The sequence below is a fragment of the Chelmon rostratus genome, chromosome 18, assembly GCF_017976325.1.
Source record: "Chelmon rostratus isolate fCheRos1 chromosome 18, fCheRos1.pri, whole genome shotgun sequence".
NCBI classification, from domain to species: Eukaryota; Metazoa; Chordata; class Actinopteri; order Chaetodontiformes; family Chaetodontidae; genus Chelmon; species Chelmon rostratus.
In genome coordinates this window covers 19,873,530-19,891,136 of record NC_055675.1, presented here as the reverse complement: position 1 = coordinate 19,891,136, position 17,607 = coordinate 19,873,530, and the positions used below count along the sequence as shown (strand labels likewise).

Here is a 17,607-nt window from a genome sequence, read left to right as displayed (position 1 = left end):
AAGAGGTATGCGGACAGTGATAAGGGTGGTGGTACGCAGGAAAATTTCCGGCCCCAGACTCCATACTCCCAAGGCACCTCCCACAGAATGCCACGAGGGACACGGTCGAATGCCTTTTTCCAAGTCCACAAAACACATGTGGACTGGTTGGGTAAACTCCCACGAACACCCTACGGAGGGTGTAGAGCTGTTCCAGTGTTCCACGACCAGGACGAAAACCTTATTGTTCCTCCTTAATCGGAGGTTCGACTATCGGCCGAATTCTCCTCTCCAGTACCCTGGAATAGACTTTACCAGGGAGGCTGAGGAGTGTGATTTCTTGTATATTGAAATCCAAATGTAAACAGGTATGGCTTCATATTTTCTATATTTTACTTCAGATCTGCATTAAAGTGAGTTTAAAAACTATATTTACATTACAAAACTGAAATCATTGGCTAATTTCTGTTCTTTATGGCAAGATGTTAGATCTTAAGAGTGCTCCCACAGATAAGTGTAAAATAGCATGGGAGGAGGACTTGGGTTTCTCCTTGTCAGAGGACACTTGGTTTTCCATACTCAAATTGGTCAATTCAACCTCACTCTGTGCACGTCATTGCGTAATTCAATTTAAAGTGGTTCACAGGGCCCATATCTCAAAAGCAAAACTATCCTCCATATACCCAGATATTAGTCCATACTGTGTCAAATGTAAAAATGTGGAAGCATCCCTCATCCATATGTACTGGTCCTGTTCAAGCCTTAAAGGATAACTTTCGTTTTTTACAACCTGGACTTTATTTGTAGCATTAAATACGACCATTTAGACACCCAGACAACTTTGGTGGCATTTGGAGTCGTTTTGAAGAAATTAGCCCTAGAAGAGCGGCGGGTATATCCGTATAATGCGAGTAATGGGGGCACCTGTGCGTAGCCTCTATAAACGCATAATCTTCGGCGAAACTCGTTCATATTCCAATATTTTGTTATGATATGCTGGCGCTATTCCCCTCTGAGCCCGTGGTGGCATGTTATCAACATCCAGTGTCTCTAGACAACTACTTCTGACGTGGATGACGTCATTTTCGAGCGCCGCGCGCTGCGATCAACCAGCCACGACACGGCTAACTCTGCAGCGGTTGGCTAGTTTAGCTGTAGTTTGCGTCTGTTATTTTCCACAAAATGGATGAATATTTTTCCGACTCTGAGGTGGTGGACGATGACTTTGTTTACGATGGACGTCACCGTTTTGAGCCAGAGTACACGGACGAGGAGCTCGTTGAAAGGAGGACGCGGAGGCAGAGAGAGGAACAGCTGGCCAAACAACAACAAACGGCTGCGCGTCCACGAGTAGACGGTAACTGGTGGTGGACAATGTTAATCGATGACAACAGATGAGGATATGTTCATCGATGACAACAGAGGAGGATGTGTCAATAAACGTCTGTATCACAACACTGGAGGATTTCCGCGCAATGATAAACCATGTTTTATTTGATGTCTGCAAAAACACATTGGCACATCTTGTCTATTTTATTTTTGTTGTGAATAATTGGGGATTAATAAATGAACGTTTATATTTGATTTTTGTCATGACCCCTGCTCTGCACGTTGGTTTTGTTAAGTTTCCTTTTGTGTGTTGTCTTTGTCTGGGTTTTCTCATATCCTATTTTATTTTGAAGGTTAATGTTATGTGTTTTGGTTTACTTCACTTCCTGTGTTTTCCCTCCCTCGTGATTGTCTGATTGTTTCCACCTGTCTGTCATTAGTGTTCCCTCCTTGTGTATTTAAGTCTGTGTCTTCTCCACTGTCTTTGTCGGGTCGTTGTCTGCGCTATCTCATTGTCCTGTTCCCTTGCCACAGCCACAGCCACAGCCACAGTCATAGTCCTAGTCCTAGCCATAGCCCCCATAGTGAGTGTGTGTCGTGTTTCATTTAAGTGTTTCTTGTTGCGTTACCTTTGTTCATGTCGGTGTCTGTGATTCCTTGCTGTCTGCATTCCCTTTCCATAGCCATCGCCATAGTCCCTCAGTGAGTGTTTCTGTTCATGTCTGAGATGTCCCTTGTTTTGTCTGTGTTCAAGTCCGTGCCGTGTTCCTTGTGAGTTTTCCTTTTTTTATAATTTGTATAGTCAAGCTTTCTTTTGTTTTCGCTAGTTATTGGCGAATTTCAGTTCTTTGATAGATTGTTCCTTGGTTTTGTTTTATTTCTTAGTAGTGTTATTTTCCTCCAAGTTTTCAGGAGTGATCTTTGTTTCTGTCGTTTTGTTAGTTAAGTTCTCAAGGTCTGTCATAGTAGTTAGTTTCTTCCTCCTACGGGAGCGTTTTCTGTTCGTTATTTTAGTCATTGTTATGTGTTAGTGAGTTTCTTGGGTTGTCTTAGTCTTGTCCCCCGCTCCGTTGAGTTTGCGTGTTCTATGTTTATTCATTGTTTCCCTGTGTTGCCTTCGATGTCCATAGTGTGTGTGTTACCATAGTTTCCTAAGTTGTGTTTCTCTTTGTGTTTAATTAATTGAACTAAGCACCCCCTTGTGTGTCTGCATGTGGGTTCTACCCCATAGTTCTCCCTTAGTCCCCATTTCCTGACAATTTCTTAGCAGCATGTTTTTATTTCAAACCCTGACATACATTTTGTAAAGTTTAAGTTTTATAGATGCAAAAGCTGTGTAAATTTCTTTGTTGAAGTTTGATCTAGCTAAACTGTTATAGAGGGGTGTTGTGACCCAGTTTCTGTACATAAATTTAAGATTTCTTCCCCTTTTTCCTCTAACTTTAATACAATATATATTTTTGAATGTGGGTGTATATAAAATGTACATTTGATATTTTGAAATAGGCCTTTTTGTATTATTGTTTTTCTCTGTGTTCCTTTTTTCAGTGTGCTTTATGGAATCGCTAATTGTTTTTTTGGTGTTTATCACCCTGAGCAGCTTGAAAGGTTAATCTTACCTGCCACCATAGAGCTCGTCAGCCTGTTGGTGCACATGATTTATAAATATGGGTGTGGTTGCCGTTTTTCAAACCATATGACCTGAGGAAGATGTGTGATCGAAACATCATTTGAGTGAATTAGAATAAGCAGGCGTAACCTTTTTTTTCATTGATGCTCTATTTAGAGTTTTGCCATGATGACTGCATTTAAAATATTTGTCATAAATCACCAGAGTGTGGTGTAAAAGGCACCACATGCTACAAATGTAAACTTTGTAAGAAACTTTGCTTCATTATAGCAGATGATCAGTCAGACTGTGAGGTTCGTTTAGACTGGAGTTGTGTCATCAGAGAAAACCAGCAGATGGCAGCATGCTGTTATTTTCTGTTGGTTTCAGTCAGGATTTCACAAATTATCTCAAAGTGTGAATTCAGATTTCTATGAGAGAACAGAACCGGTTCATTGTGTATCAATCTTTAATCCACCTAAAGAAGGTAAAATATGCAAAAATATCTTGAAGAGCTAAAACAAGTTTTTTTGACCCCTAAAAGTCAATAGAGTTCTTAAAGCTGTACCATGACCGGGAATTGTTGGTTACTGTTTGTAAACAAACTGTGTCTGCCATTTTTGTAGGTTCCTCGATCCATGTTTCTTATGATCCAGCACCTAGTTGCTACCTTTTTATAGCATCCTGACCTCACCTGTGTGCTGCTTGGGGGCTACACACCCACTGCCCAAAGGTTTCATCCCAGGAAAATACCAAAAACAGCAAAACAGGAAGAAAGTAAGATGACATGGCAACATGTTTCACACTCTTGTTCTACCTCCGGTCTATTTTCATTGGTCAGAATCAACGCTGACATCCCAAATGTTTCCTGTCAGCAGTCACCATGGACAACCAGAGACTGATTTACAAGGTGGACCAAATATCACACTGTACTTATCACAAAAATTAATCTTTCCAGCTGGAGAAACTGACTTTAGTTCTGAATAAATAAGTTAGAGATTTCCTGGTTACAGAAGGAAAGATCACAAATGGCGCAAAAAAGTCTCATGCTGCAAAATTATATATAATACCGTATATCTGAACAATTTTTCCACTTTTTACCTGCTGGAGTTTGCTTGCTCGCTGTACATTAAGAGGTGCTAGGCTGTAATTCCAGTAAATGCTTACTTAAACCTTGAACAGACTACAGGAGTTTTGGGCCGATTCATCCCAGATTCACCTCACAAAATCTGGTCTTGGATCTTGGTCTGTACGGACGTTCGGCACAGATAATCTGATAATGTGAGGAATCTGCAGATCCAGCCTTAAACCTCCTGAACTGCTTGCAGACAGTGGAGCCCCCACCATTTTTTCATGCGGGTGGCCAGGTTGGGCCACTGAAAATATTGGCCAGCAATTGTATCAGGATGGCTATGACACTTCCTTTGACTTCAAGTGGCTGTTTGGGGTGAACACGCAAGAAAAAAAAAAACAACGCAGACACAGGCAACACGTAATTGGGATACTGGGAAAACCAGCTCATAACCAGGTGCTCATATGCATGTAAACCCATACAACAGACTGGAGGTTCGAGGAACAGAGAGCGTACTGGGCGCTCTGCAGCTATGTGTTTTGAGGCTGATGGGCTCTGAATGTCACTTAGCATGTGATGTTCAGTGTCTGCGTCTCGTGTTCAGCAGCAGAGCAGAACACTGTGTTTTCATCAGAGTGTTTCTGAGAGCTGCTGCTGCTTTCTGACCCAGTTTCCCTGCTTGACTTGACTGGGTTGTTTCCAGTGCTGCTGTGGGAGGTCCCTGCCGGGCACTCTTCACACACACACACACAGAGAGAGAAAGAGTTCAGCATTATCTCTCATGTTTAGGCAACACTTTCCTTTTTATTTGTGAAAATCATCTAATTAGTGTTTGTATTTTTACTGCATTTTATCTTATCAGTAAGTATTGATGATTATTATTTACTGTGCCAGTTAAAGCTTGCACATACCTTTTCATCCAATGATTTTTCTTTATTTTGATTATCTTCTAAATTGCATATTAATACTGAAGACATTAAAACTATTAAAGAATATATGGAATTAAGTAGTAAACAGTGTCAAACAAAGTAAAATATGTTTTATATTTTAGATGTCTCGCTGACATATTGGCTCTTAACCAGTTTCATGAGGTATTCACCTTTAAAAAGTTCATTAGCGAAATTTCTTCTTAATGTGTTTGAGCCCATCAGTTGTGTTGTGCAGAGGAAATGTTGGTATACAGTAAACTGCCCTATTTAGCTACTGAACTGCTCAACAAAGTAAATACTTTGTTCATGGTTCATGGTTGATCTGCTGCAAAACAAACAAAAAAAAAACACTACTGAGGAAGACCAGCAAGAGGAAGAGAATTGCATGGGCCCAGATACACAAGGAATGGACATTAGATCAGCGAAAACCTGTACCGATTCCAAACTTGAGACCGTTGGTTTCAACAGTTTTTGAGATGCAGAGAAGGTGAATGGATGACTTCTGCATCCATGCAGGGTTCCCACCATGAAGCATGGAGGAGGAGGAGGTGTGGAAGGTGTTTTGTCCTATTCATCTGCAAAGGCACCAACTGGAGAATTATCTCCAACTGTCAGTAGTGGATAGAAATATGCAACAAATTGCGTTTTCAACTTCACAAATGTCTTTGAGAGACTGTGTGAAAGTGTGCGTTTTTATCTACATTTGTATAATTCCCTTCATCTTGACCCTCTTTATGATGAAACTTTCATGCGAACATCTTCATTTCAAGCCTGAACTTCAGACAGTTACACAATCCAACAAGCACTTTGTTTGAAGCCGTAGCACTCAGAATATATCATCATAACATTCCTGTAATGATCCCAGACAGACTTATAGTGTGTCATGTTTCCCAGCTGTGAGTTTGCAGAGACCTTATGTTCTTAGATTTTGTGTGGGAGGTTTATACACTGGACTTGTTTTCAGTGCAGTCTGGGGAAACGTGTGTGTGTAGATCTGACTTCAAATGGAATTTTATGAGGTTTAAACAGTAAAATGTCCCATTTTATCAGTCTATTAATCAGGCTGTGAAATCTGAGGAGTTTAGGAGCCAGTGAGTCAGTTTAAACTGGAAAGCAGGAGGTGCAGTACTGGTCAATATGAACTCCATAAGGGTATACATTTATGATAAAAGAAGGATTATAGCTGTTACACCAAAACAACAAGAAGCATTTGTCTGTTTTCTCTGTCAGACTCTGGAAAATGGTTCAGGACTTTGAGAACCAGCTCTTTGATTATTGATTCCTTTTTGGGTTTAAAAGACAGATTCTATGTGTGTGCTGTGATATTTCTTTGATTATTTGTGTCTTGTGCTCAAAAAAATCACTGGTTTACTTGGTAAAAATTGTTGGAATTTGGTTGGTAATTGTTTGTAGTCATATGAGAGTAGATTTGGCATTTTTGGGTTTTGCACAAAACTGTGGCAACCAGTTTTCATTATTTTCTTACATTTTATATGGTTGTTATATTTAGTTGCAGGCCTAGTATGAACGATTGTGTATGTGTATATAGGTATTACATGGTGGTACGTATATATAGGCCCTGTAGGCAATGGGGTTTACATAAGGCACGTGTGATGCTATGTGGGGATGAATGGGGAGGTCCATTGTGTATGTGAACCTGTTCTACCTTAAGACAAGACTAGAAACTAAAGGAAACAATATTCTGATATTTAATTTGAGTTTTCATCTCAAATTTCCCTTCAGTTGTTATTCTCTGAGCCCCACCGTGCCTGCTCCCAGCCCATCGGAGTGACCGGGAAAAACTGCCCGGGCCATGTGCACCTGACCAGGCTGCGCAAGTGGCATCAGCACCGGTATCAGACGGCAAGAAGAAGTCGATGTTTCATTGGGACAACTGGGGGGTTCTTCTGGAGCTGCACCATCATCTAGAGATCACAGCGAATAATGTAGACGGAGCGACGCAGTGGAGATGATCCAAGCCAGGCTCCGGGGAACAAACACCTCCGCTGGACGAAGTGGAACAAGGGGAGAAAGGCTGGAAACGACATGGAAAAGGGAATGCTCGGCGGGCGTAAAGTGAAAAACCTCGGCGCCAGTGGCGGAGCGGTTACTGGTACTGTTGGACCTCCTCCTCCTCCTCCACCATCATCATCATCATCATCATCCCACCACACACCTCCGTCGTTCAGCCAGTTCATCCAGCAGCTCCACCAGCGGCAAACCCACAACAACATCATCATAAACAACATCCAGCAGGAGCAGAGGGAGCCGCGGGGAGAGAGCAGCGAGGACCGACAACATCATGGAGGAAAAGAAAACATCCTCCTGGTGGGGAACATCAGAGCGGAGGAGCGCCATCAGCACCAGCTGAATAACAGTGAGGAGGAGGAGAAGGAGGAGGAAGAGGAGGAGGAGCGGATGGATGCCAGTCTGAGATCAGCTACCAACACCACCAACAACAACCCTCCTCCGATTGGGACCAGCTCCGAGTTCAATCATTATTATCGGAATGGAAGAGGAGGGCCTAGCTTTGATCAACATGGCGGACAACAAAGCCCAAGGACTGGGATAACAGCGGCGCACTCGGTACACAACACTATGGATCAGGTTCAGAACTCCCACGAAGGGTACAACAACAACAGCCCGTATAACCACTACCCGAATTATCGACCCGGCTATGGGAATAGTGGATATGGGGGCATGATGAGTCCTTCACGACAGGGGAATAACCTGATGGGCCCGGGCAGCGGCAACTCGGTCGCTGCTAACCACAGCAAAGCGGCTATGACTGCTACCAGCTCCCCGGCTGGAGGTGGAGTTGGCGGCGGCAACAACGGAGGATTTCAGCGGTTCCCCGGACAGAGTCAGCAGCAGCTGCACCCGTCCGGAGCTACACCGACTTTGAATCAGTTATTGACGTCTCCGAGCACGATGATGCGAGGTTATGGAAGTGGATATCCAGATTATAATAATCCTTCTGCACAACAACAGCCGAGCATGGGGCTGGCTAAAGACATGAGCTCCCAGTACGGCTCGGCTACTCATGGCTGGGGAGGACAACAAAGAAATCACCCGACCATGAGCCCAGGGAACAACGGGCAGGGCAGCGGCAGACCACAGGTGAATAAAGCATTTTTAAACTACCGTCCACTGTTGTTAGCTAGTAATAAACTACTCTGATTCATGAAAAATGGTCATTTTATCACAGCTAAACTGCTAGCCTACGTTATGTCACCCATTTAGCCGCTATGCTAACCCAAATAGATAACGTCAGTTAGCTGGGGAGCTAGGTGTGTGTTTTTTCATTTCCACTGCAGATAGACGTCATTTAGACAATTGGACATAGATATTTGGACATTTTGACCGTAACTTAAATAAAGCTTCGTCCTGAATTAACCAGTTGCACATTCAACAATAAATAATAGCCATACGAGTTAACAGTAGTTAGTAAAGTCAGTGTTTCGATTCCGTGTCCAAGGTGACTCCGTATTTAGCTTGCTAGGCTAAGCTACCCTTAGCATTTTAGCTACTGTTAACCGAGCCGTACAGGCCTGAAGAGTAAGGAACAGTTATGTATGAAGGCAGTTAACTTACTGTAAGGACTGAGACATACTCTTTAATTACATTTTGTGTTTGTATTGTGAAATAAAGTTTGAGGACTCTGAGATATGGTGACAGGACCGGACAAGTAGCTGCGCCCGCTTGCCGTTTTTTGACAGCTCCATTCACATCTGTCATGAGCTAATTGCTTCTCATATGCTAATTATCTCTTTTGAAGTCATTTGAGGTGTCAGTGGTCGTTAAGTTGTTTCCACATCTTTTGTTACCCTCTCTGTCATGCTAATTGCCCACCGTGTGGAGAGGATTTTCTAAGTTTTATCAGCAGTCTGTGTTGCTCCTTTCAGCTTGAGATCTGGCCTCAACTTAGTTGGCAGGGAGCCCGTTATGGCCCCATCTCCACACAAGAGCCCTGACCTTCACACATGCAGATTAGCCATGTGCCTATTACCACCAGCATAACACTGGAGCTAAATATTCGTCATGCTCCTCCAGCTGGCCCCACAGCAGTCCGGGCCTGCTGGAGGCCTCAGCCCCAGTCCATCCCTCCTGCCACCAGTCATTCTTGTTTCATGTCAGGGACAACTCACCATAACCACTGCTCATTAAATAATGTACACTGTGGAGGCGTTTCAGTGTGTGACTTTACCATAATAAAGTAGGATGCTTTTTACATCACTTGCATATAGGGCTTCAAGTAAAGATTTTTTTGTTATTGATTAATCTGCTGGTGATTATCATGATTAATCATTCAGTCTCTAAAACATAAGAAAAAAGTGAAAAATGGCCATCACAATGGAGATATCCATTGTTCTGCTGGTCCCCATGTCCTTGAAGATTTCAGCTTGGGAGAAATCCCAATATTATCTGTGTTTTCCCATGTTTTTGTGCCCAAGACAAGTTACTGATTGGACAACAAGTTCTGAAATTGATCCAGTATTGAGCAAGAGTCTTGCAGCCGGCAATCACGAAACCGGCTGCAATGTAATCCCTCTGGGTCGTTGCGTACTGTCAGTGTACGTGTACTTAAAGTGCTTGTTTTTGTCACTGACAGCCTCAGATTGTTACAGTAGTCTAAGTGTCTCACAACATTATGGAAAGGATTTGTTAAACCAGAAAAAGCTGCCATATCGTTCTTTTCAAAGCCACCAGATTCCATTTACAGAAACAGTAATTTTACTATTGTATAACACACACACACACTCATTTAAACTTGACAGAAACAAAATAAAACTCACCAAAACCGGCTTGGTTCGTCTTTCCACGGTTCCACCAATGACCACCACCAACTCTGGTTTGGTCAAAATAAACCCTTAATTCATTGAGTTAGATGTGAAAATATTGAAAGAGGAGAGAGAGTGCAGACATCCGCGTGTTGAGCCAGGATATATTCACGTGTAACTCGGGAAATATTTTTCACCGGGCATTATGACCAGAGAGAAATATGTTGCACCTTAACAGTTTTTCCTGGAAAAAATTTGAATGTCTTGTTTTTTGACTGACCAGCAGTCCAAAACCCCAATATAATCAGTTAACTAAGATTTAAAACCAAGAAAAGCAGTTTTGCCATTTTTACCTGAATAATGACTTGAGTGATTAATGATCAAAATAGTTGTAGATTTATTTTGTTTTGCTTGACAAATCAATTATGTGAATGAATTGTTGCACATAACGTTGCCGTGTCCTGTAGCGCCCTCAGTCTGTTTCTCACTGTAGCAACATGACACAACATCTCCTGTACCCCTGAAGGAGTCTTTTTATGTAACAAATAAAATGAAGCATTCTAATTGAAACAACATCCTGCTTGGTATCAGAAAGAACCAACACAAATCAACAAAATGAATCACTGAATAGCCATTATTGGTTCGTATACCAGGTGATAGCCATTTTTTAAATCCAAAGCCAAAGTGCGCACCTAGCATTGCTCAGTTTAAAGTAACTCAGATTAGTATGAGAACCTCTTAGTTTCAGTTTGGACAGTGCTCTCAGTCCATGGGCCTTGTCTCCTTTTTCTTTACCTTACAAAACCTATCAACCATGAAGGGGGGTTTCTGGCTGTCAGGCTCCGTCTTGGGCCTGGTTAAGGTGCATTATGAAGTGCATTCTTGGGCACAGTGAGCCCATCAAGCACAGTCTCATTGTCCTTACTGGTGGAGGCTAGATCCTCCTTTGTAAAGCCTGTAAATTGTGATGGCTTCCACTCACCATACTCACTGACCAGGTGAGTACTTTCTCCCACTTTCTTTATGGCTGGCAGAGGTTCTGTGATTGTGGATAATCCCTAATGTACATGTTCAGGTCTCTGGTCGTTCACTTGGAACATGGGCACTTTTTCCTCTGTCATTCTGTCTGTGTACTTATTGGTCCTCTGTGCTTGTGTCTCACAGTCTCTTCCAGTTGTTTATGTGATTTAGTTTTTTGTGAGACAGGACGGATAGATTACTTCATGTGCATCTTCCTATTCCTCAGCAGCTCAAATGGTGTAGCTCCTGTAGCTCCCATATCATGTGGTGTAGCACGATAGTTCTGTAAGAGCTCTGTTACTGCTTGTTTTCATGGTCTGTTCAATTTTGGCATTCTGTATACTCTCTTTCAGCACCACGTTAAAACTCTTGATGGCTCAATTTGCTCTCGGATAGTAGACACTGGAGCGCAGGTGCTTTATCCCTCTCTCGCTGTCAGAAAGTTGGCATAGGTATGGGGGGTAAACCAGCATCTTGTCAGAGACCTGGTAGGAAGGCTTTCCTTCATGACTGAACACTGAAGTTACGAAGCAAATAATTACCTCTGTAGAGACAAATGCCACTTACTGTAATAGTCTGTGAGGGTGATGGCATAATGGCAGCCCCATGTGGCAGACTTAAAGGACCTGTTGTGTCAAAGGCCAGCTTTTCCCATGGTCCATCTGGCAGTTCCACTGCAATAAGTGATACAGTCATTGTTATCATGACACACATGAAGCCAACATAGTCTATACATATTTGTCTATTTGTGGCCACCATGTAGCTCATGTACACACCAGTCCCTGGTGCCCCTCATGTGCACTATTCTGTATCGTGGCAAAGTGGGAACAACCAAGTGATCAGTGCCTCGGACAACAAGTCAGTTATCTATGGCCAGTTCATATCACACCTGAATGTAAGTTCATTTGTCTCATGGCCGCAAGGACTGTACACCTGGTAGGCCTGCCAGTATGGTCATCATCATTTTTTGAAAGGCTGATGGACCGCAGTGAGGCTAAATAGAATTTAGCAAAAATGGGAAACACCATTGTTAGTGTAGATGCATTGAAGTGACAGCTGTTTGGATGTAGCTTCATCTGCTGATTGGCAGCGGCTAGGTTGATGGTAGAAAAGACTGTTGCTCCTCACAGATTAGTGAACAGCTTGTCCATGTGTCACTCAGATGACAGTCACTGATGATTGACTTGTTTGACTCTCTGAGGTCAACACACATGTGAGGCTTTCCTGTCTCCTTTCTCTGGGCTACAACTGTGGAGGAGACCCGTGGAGATGCATCAGCACGTTCAATGATGTTCTTTTCCTGTAGATCTTTGAGCTCATCAGTCACAGCTTGCCTCACAAAGACAGGAAGTCTCCTCAGCTTCTGCTGTACTGGCACAGCATCTGTTTTGAGTTGTAGTTTGCCTGTTGCACACTCCATCTCCTGTACCCTTGTCTCCAGTGCAGTCTGTGGCACTGTGCTTGGTATTGTAGGTGCCCTCTGCACAGTAGGAGGGTCAAAGGGGTCATCACGACTGGTAGCAGTAACAAATTTGTTGCCCTCAATACACATATATAGAGCAAGAAATAAATAAAGCCCTAGCAGAGAAGCACCTGACTTAACCATGACAAATAAGCCTGTAGTCGAATGTCTACAATGAGATATTGTAACATGCAAACATCCTTTAACGGGTGTTTTTTGTCTATTGAAGGAGCAGCATGGTCACATGTAGGAAAGGAGGGTCTGGTAAGTCCTCTCTGAAATAATGGAAACAGATGAACCTTTGTCTACTATTAGCTCAGCATCATGAGAATATACATTTGCATGCACATGAACAGTACAGAGGATTTTATCCTGCACAGCATCTTTCATGTAAAGTACTTTCCATTGCTTAGTTTTAGATCTGAAGTGTTTCGATTAATCGATGAGTCACTCTACAGATTATTTCCAACTATTTTTGTTGTCGATTAATTGTTTAAGTCAATTATTGCTTCTCAAATGTGGTGATTTCTTTTTGTCTCTGTTTTATAAATATCTTTGGGTTTTTGACTATCAGAAAAGAACAATTTAAAGACATGACCAGAAGCAATTGGACAGGAATGTCTGTCTCTGGCTTGCAAAGTATACTAAATACCTGATTAAACAAGATAATTTCTCATGTTGATGCAAAAATCATAGAAAAAAACAATATATAATCAGTAGCCTCATACAACCTCTGTATTAACAGTAACCAAGTCCTGATGGTTAACCAATTTATATCGTCCCATGATATATATCTTCATATTGTCTGATTTACTGAAGGTAACTGAGCTCCAATCAGCTACTTTAAGACATCGAAACTTGTCATGTCATGAAGCTTTATGACACTCAAACTGTCAGATCTTGTGCTGAGCTCTGTTCATTCTGTTTACATCTGGATTATTGATGAGGAGTTTTCCAGTGTGATCATTTTCTGTCTGCAGCCAGCTGTCTGGACTGTTTGTTTTTATTTCCTCCCCAGGTGACTGATGAAAAGGTGTCATTCAAAGAAATGATTAAAGAACAGGATTAAAAGTCTGGAACATGTTTTGTGCATGGAGTCCACAAATGGTTTCTATTTTTAGCCCTTTTAGCCGTCTGAGCAGTTGTGAAACATCTGTTCTCACCGAGTCACTCTCACCTACTATTGTGTCAGTGTGTCAAATGCAGAGTGTGTGCGTGCGTGTGCGTGTGTGCGTGTGTGTGTGTGCGCCTGTGTGCGCCTGTGTGTGCCTGTGTGTGCCTGTGTGTGTGAATATTAAGGCGTACCCAGGCGTGACTCCAGTTCAAAGTGGCCTCCCAGGCTTTTGGATTGCTCACATTTTGTCTGAGTGCTGCTTCAGTTAAATCAGCTCTGACATAAGAGTTTAGTCTCAGTTGTCAGTTTCTTTGGTTCACTGAAGTCCCCCACCCCCCCAGCTAACCACCCACCCGCCCACCTGACTCTCACTTGATGGTACATTAGCCTGTGATGTGTTTACTGTCCCCCACTGGCTGGGCAAACTCCACATGCACTGGGGCGAACTGTCTTCAACCTGCTTGTTCATTTTAAACTGCACTGATGTCTTGATTCGGACAGCGGTGTTTTGCAACTACACCTAGAAAATTATCAATGTACAACTTGTAAATGGCATTCATGTGACCATTTGAGTCATAGTTACAACTGGAAAACACATGTTTTCCAGAAAGTTAAGATATATCCAACTTGGCATTTATTAAGGAGATTCCTGATGCCTGAATGCTCACCACTCATAAACATCTTTTTGAGTTCTGGTTCATGTGTCAACAGCATCAGGCCTGCTGTAGAAAGCTGGGTGTTAAACACTCAGTGGAGTCAATTGAGTTTTCATATTTCACCAAACTGCAGACCTGGTTTGATAGAGCAGGAAATCCATCAGTTTTGAAGAAGAGTTGAGTTGGTCAACATTTATGGCCAGTTGAGTTAAACATCTGAGAGCAGGGATGAACTCTGATAGATCACTTCAGACTGGGCTGGTTCCTTTAGTGGTCCAAATGTATCTGAATATTATATATAGTCTCACCCTAAGGTCTCTTTTGAAGCTTGCGACTACATCATGTGATCGTTGTCAGATGGAGCTGGCCAATTTGTCAGGGAATCGTAGATTAGATCGTAGATAGATACATTTTTCTTGGCCTAAAGATCGATGATGGTCTAAATGTTGAAGTTCAAAGTTCATTCTTGATCTTTTAAAACTTTGGAAACAAACTTTAAGCTCACTGTAAACCTGTAGTCAGAGTGCTAAACCTAAAAGAAAAAAGCTCAAGTTGAAAATGTTTCACCAACCAATTATCTCTCTGCTCCAGGTGCCGCCCATGGACCCGATGGCGATGAAGCGCTCTCAGCTCTACAGTATGAGCAACAACCCGTACTCTCAGCAGCAGGGGGCGCCGTACTCCGGCCAGCCCTACGGCTCCCCTTCCCCTCATAGATACCCGATGGGAATGCCAAGCAGAGGGCAGATGGGGATGGGAGGGATGCAGTACCCTCAGCAACAGGTAGGAGACGCTCTGTCCACGACGTTAAAGGAAACAACTTCATGAAATAATTAAAGGATAAAAGTCTATTGTGTATCTTATCTCTCCGTCTTTACACTTCTTAGTTAGTGTTTGTATCTCATGATGCTCTCTAAGGCACATTTGTTTCCTCCATCATCAGAGTTTGTACTGCTGTGTGATGAAACAGTTGAAGCAGTTACTGTATGTTGAGCGCCGTCTGCTGCTTCACTGTTTCCTGCCACACTGACGCTGCTATGACTTCACTTGTTTTCAAAGAGTTTGAGTTGAGGGTCTGTTCGTGGAGTCGTCCTGCTGATTCATCTCCAGCATCACCACCTTGTCACTGTGAACGAGCTGCTCGGAAGACAACGGAGCCATTGATGTTGTCAGCCCACATGGCTGCTGAAGAGCGTTCCGGGCCAGGCCGGGTCAGACTATTCCTGTTGCAGACTGGGCTGAGGCTATTTTAAGACTCCAGACTGCTGGTTTGGGTTTACTGATGACTGATGCTGCCTCTGATACGTCATATACAAGAAAATTAAACAACTTTAGTGATTGGCTGTTGTAGCTGGAATCAGACCACAGGGAATTTAAAATTAGACTGAAAATGCTGAGAGTTTAATTTCAGTCTGTTAAATCAGTTCCAATGATTCAGGCTGGAGGGGAAAGTGTTGTTATTTTGATCTGAGCTACAGTGGAACCATTTGGGCTTGTCATTAAATGTTAAAAGGCCAGTTTGACAACAGGAGTACATTAACTTTACTGAGGTGATTTAGATTTCCCTGATGACAGATAGGTGTGCTTGTTGCTGAAGTAAGCTAACCGCTAACTATTGCTAACTGATCAGAGACACTGGACAACGGGACAATAGCATCTGAGACCGACGGAGGCCAGTTTGACAGGGAATTGCAGCAGAGAGGTGATTTATAGAGTTTCCTGATAACTTTACTTGTTGTTGAAGTAGATCATGTGTGTAATTTATGTTTACTGTTGTCAAGCTGGCCTCTGTTTCTTTGAGGCTGTGTTCGGTCGTAGATTCACGTACAGGTCTGGCCGGGTTCATTGGGAGCTAGCAGAGTCCTATTTAATTCTGCATATATATCTATTTCCTGTAAAAACAGGAAGCTAGGGATGGACTTGTTGCAGGTATTGACTGGTGTTATCTGAAGCCAGTGGGGGCTCAGTGGTCTATGATGTGTTACCACAATGTGCTGGTTTTCCCAGTATTTTGTCTTTTATCTTTCTGGTAAAAGTTAAAATACCAAAACAATTTTAAAAACCTTGAGGAAAGCAGGATTATTGCATCCAGGTTTCTGCTGTTGTTGAGAAGATTTCAGGTGGTTTTCTGAGACGATTTCCTGCTGAAGTCTCTGTTCTCAGGTCGTACATTACTCCAATCACAATTTTTTCCCCCCACAGCTTTTCCTCCTTCGATCCTCTGATGTCGTCTTGCTCCCCGAAGCCTCTCACAAAGAAAGATTGTCATCACGGAGTAACAGTGATGTTATTACATCATCAGGTTGACAGACATTTTCTTTTTGTTCAGCCTGAGGGAACTTGTGTCAGTGTTGTCATCTCTGCTTGCACAGGCTCTGATGAAGACATGGAGGCAGAGGGAGGAAACGTAATGACTTTTATGTGAGCGGGGCCCCAGGTGGCCCCGGGACTCTTCCTTTATTAACTCTGATTCCAGATGAAATTGGACCAGTCAACTTCCCCCTCTGTGGTGCTTAGATTGATTCTGGTTTCAGGAGGTTTTTTGTCCACAGTGGGCTTTCTGACTGCTTAAAAAAAGGCTCTAAATGTCCTTAACCCACACTGTGGACAGTTCATCCTTGACTTTAAAACAGTCTGAAAATAACAATCTGCAGGCATTTGCCTCCATTAAAGATGGAACACAAAAATGACGTGCAGCAAAACACAGTTACATATAAGAAGTGTAAAAAAGCCTCAAGCAGAGGCACCTGGTTGAGTACAAGGGGAGCCCAAAATCCCTCCAGGAGACCTTAACAGCTATTGTGAGTTCTAAACCATTTTTGTTTAGTTTTACTGTATATTTGAAGGCAAGAATATCAATATCGCTGAAATATCATGATGATATTATTTTGTGGCCATATCCCTGATTAAGATTTTTGTGGATTACTGTTGATCAGATGATCCTGTCTGCTGTAGTTTGTGGCCTTTGCTCCACTCAGTCTGGTTCTGACAGCAGACATGGCTGACACCTGCTTACATCATCACACTGATGTCACACTGTAGTTGCTGTTGCCTGGCACCGTCGATTAAAAACCAGTAACAACTGAGTGTCTGAGTACATGCGGGAGGTGCTCTTGAGCAAGTCAGTTAATCCTCCGGTCCCCCAGCAGCTGCTCAGAACTCCACTTCTCACAGATTGCAGGGAGGTTGCGCCTTATTGCATTTTGTGGCATTTTATTCCAGAGAAGAGGATGTGCTTTTAGGGAGATAATGATCTGAGGAGGAAGGTCTGTGGAAGTGTTTCAGTCCTGATTCAATCTCAGCTGTTCTGTGCACCTTTTTAAAAATGGTGTAAATGTTAATTTAGAGGATTAATGTGACCAATTTTTTTCAGTAAAGCAGAGACCAGCAGTTCACAGGAACTGGGAACTGGTTTCCTTCCTGTTCTTATAGTATAAAAAAAGATAAGTGAAACCTTTTAGGTACTGTAATGCCATTTTGTTAATGTAAATGTAATTTAAGTTAAGTTTAAGTTAAGTTCACCTCAGGTCAGATCAGGCTGAAAGTAATTCTTCCTCTTTTTTCCTTTTTGGTGCGAGAAAACCTTGCACCAACAACAATATGATAATAATGAGATAAGCACTCCCTCCCCATTTTCAGCTTTCATTCATGTCTAC

General features: G+C 42.6%; 1 protein-coding gene across 2 annotated transcripts in view; it reads left to right on the top strand.

Moving 5' to 3' along the window:
• Positions 1-7,403: 7,403 nt before the first annotated feature.
• arid1b (AT rich interactive domain 1B (SWI1-like)) overlaps positions 7,404-17,607 on the top strand; it is a 46,669-nt gene continuing 36,465 nt past the window's right edge. For both annotated transcript variants that reach the window (XM_041958176.1, XM_041958175.1), the window contains exons 1-2: positions 7,404-8,038; positions 14,543-14,734. In XM_041958176.1, the coding sequence (XP_041814110.1) occupies positions 7,517-8,038; positions 14,543-14,734 (714 nt within the window). In that variant the 5' untranslated portion in view covers positions 7,404-7,516. The remainder of the gene's footprint in view (positions 8,039-14,542; positions 14,735-17,607) is intronic.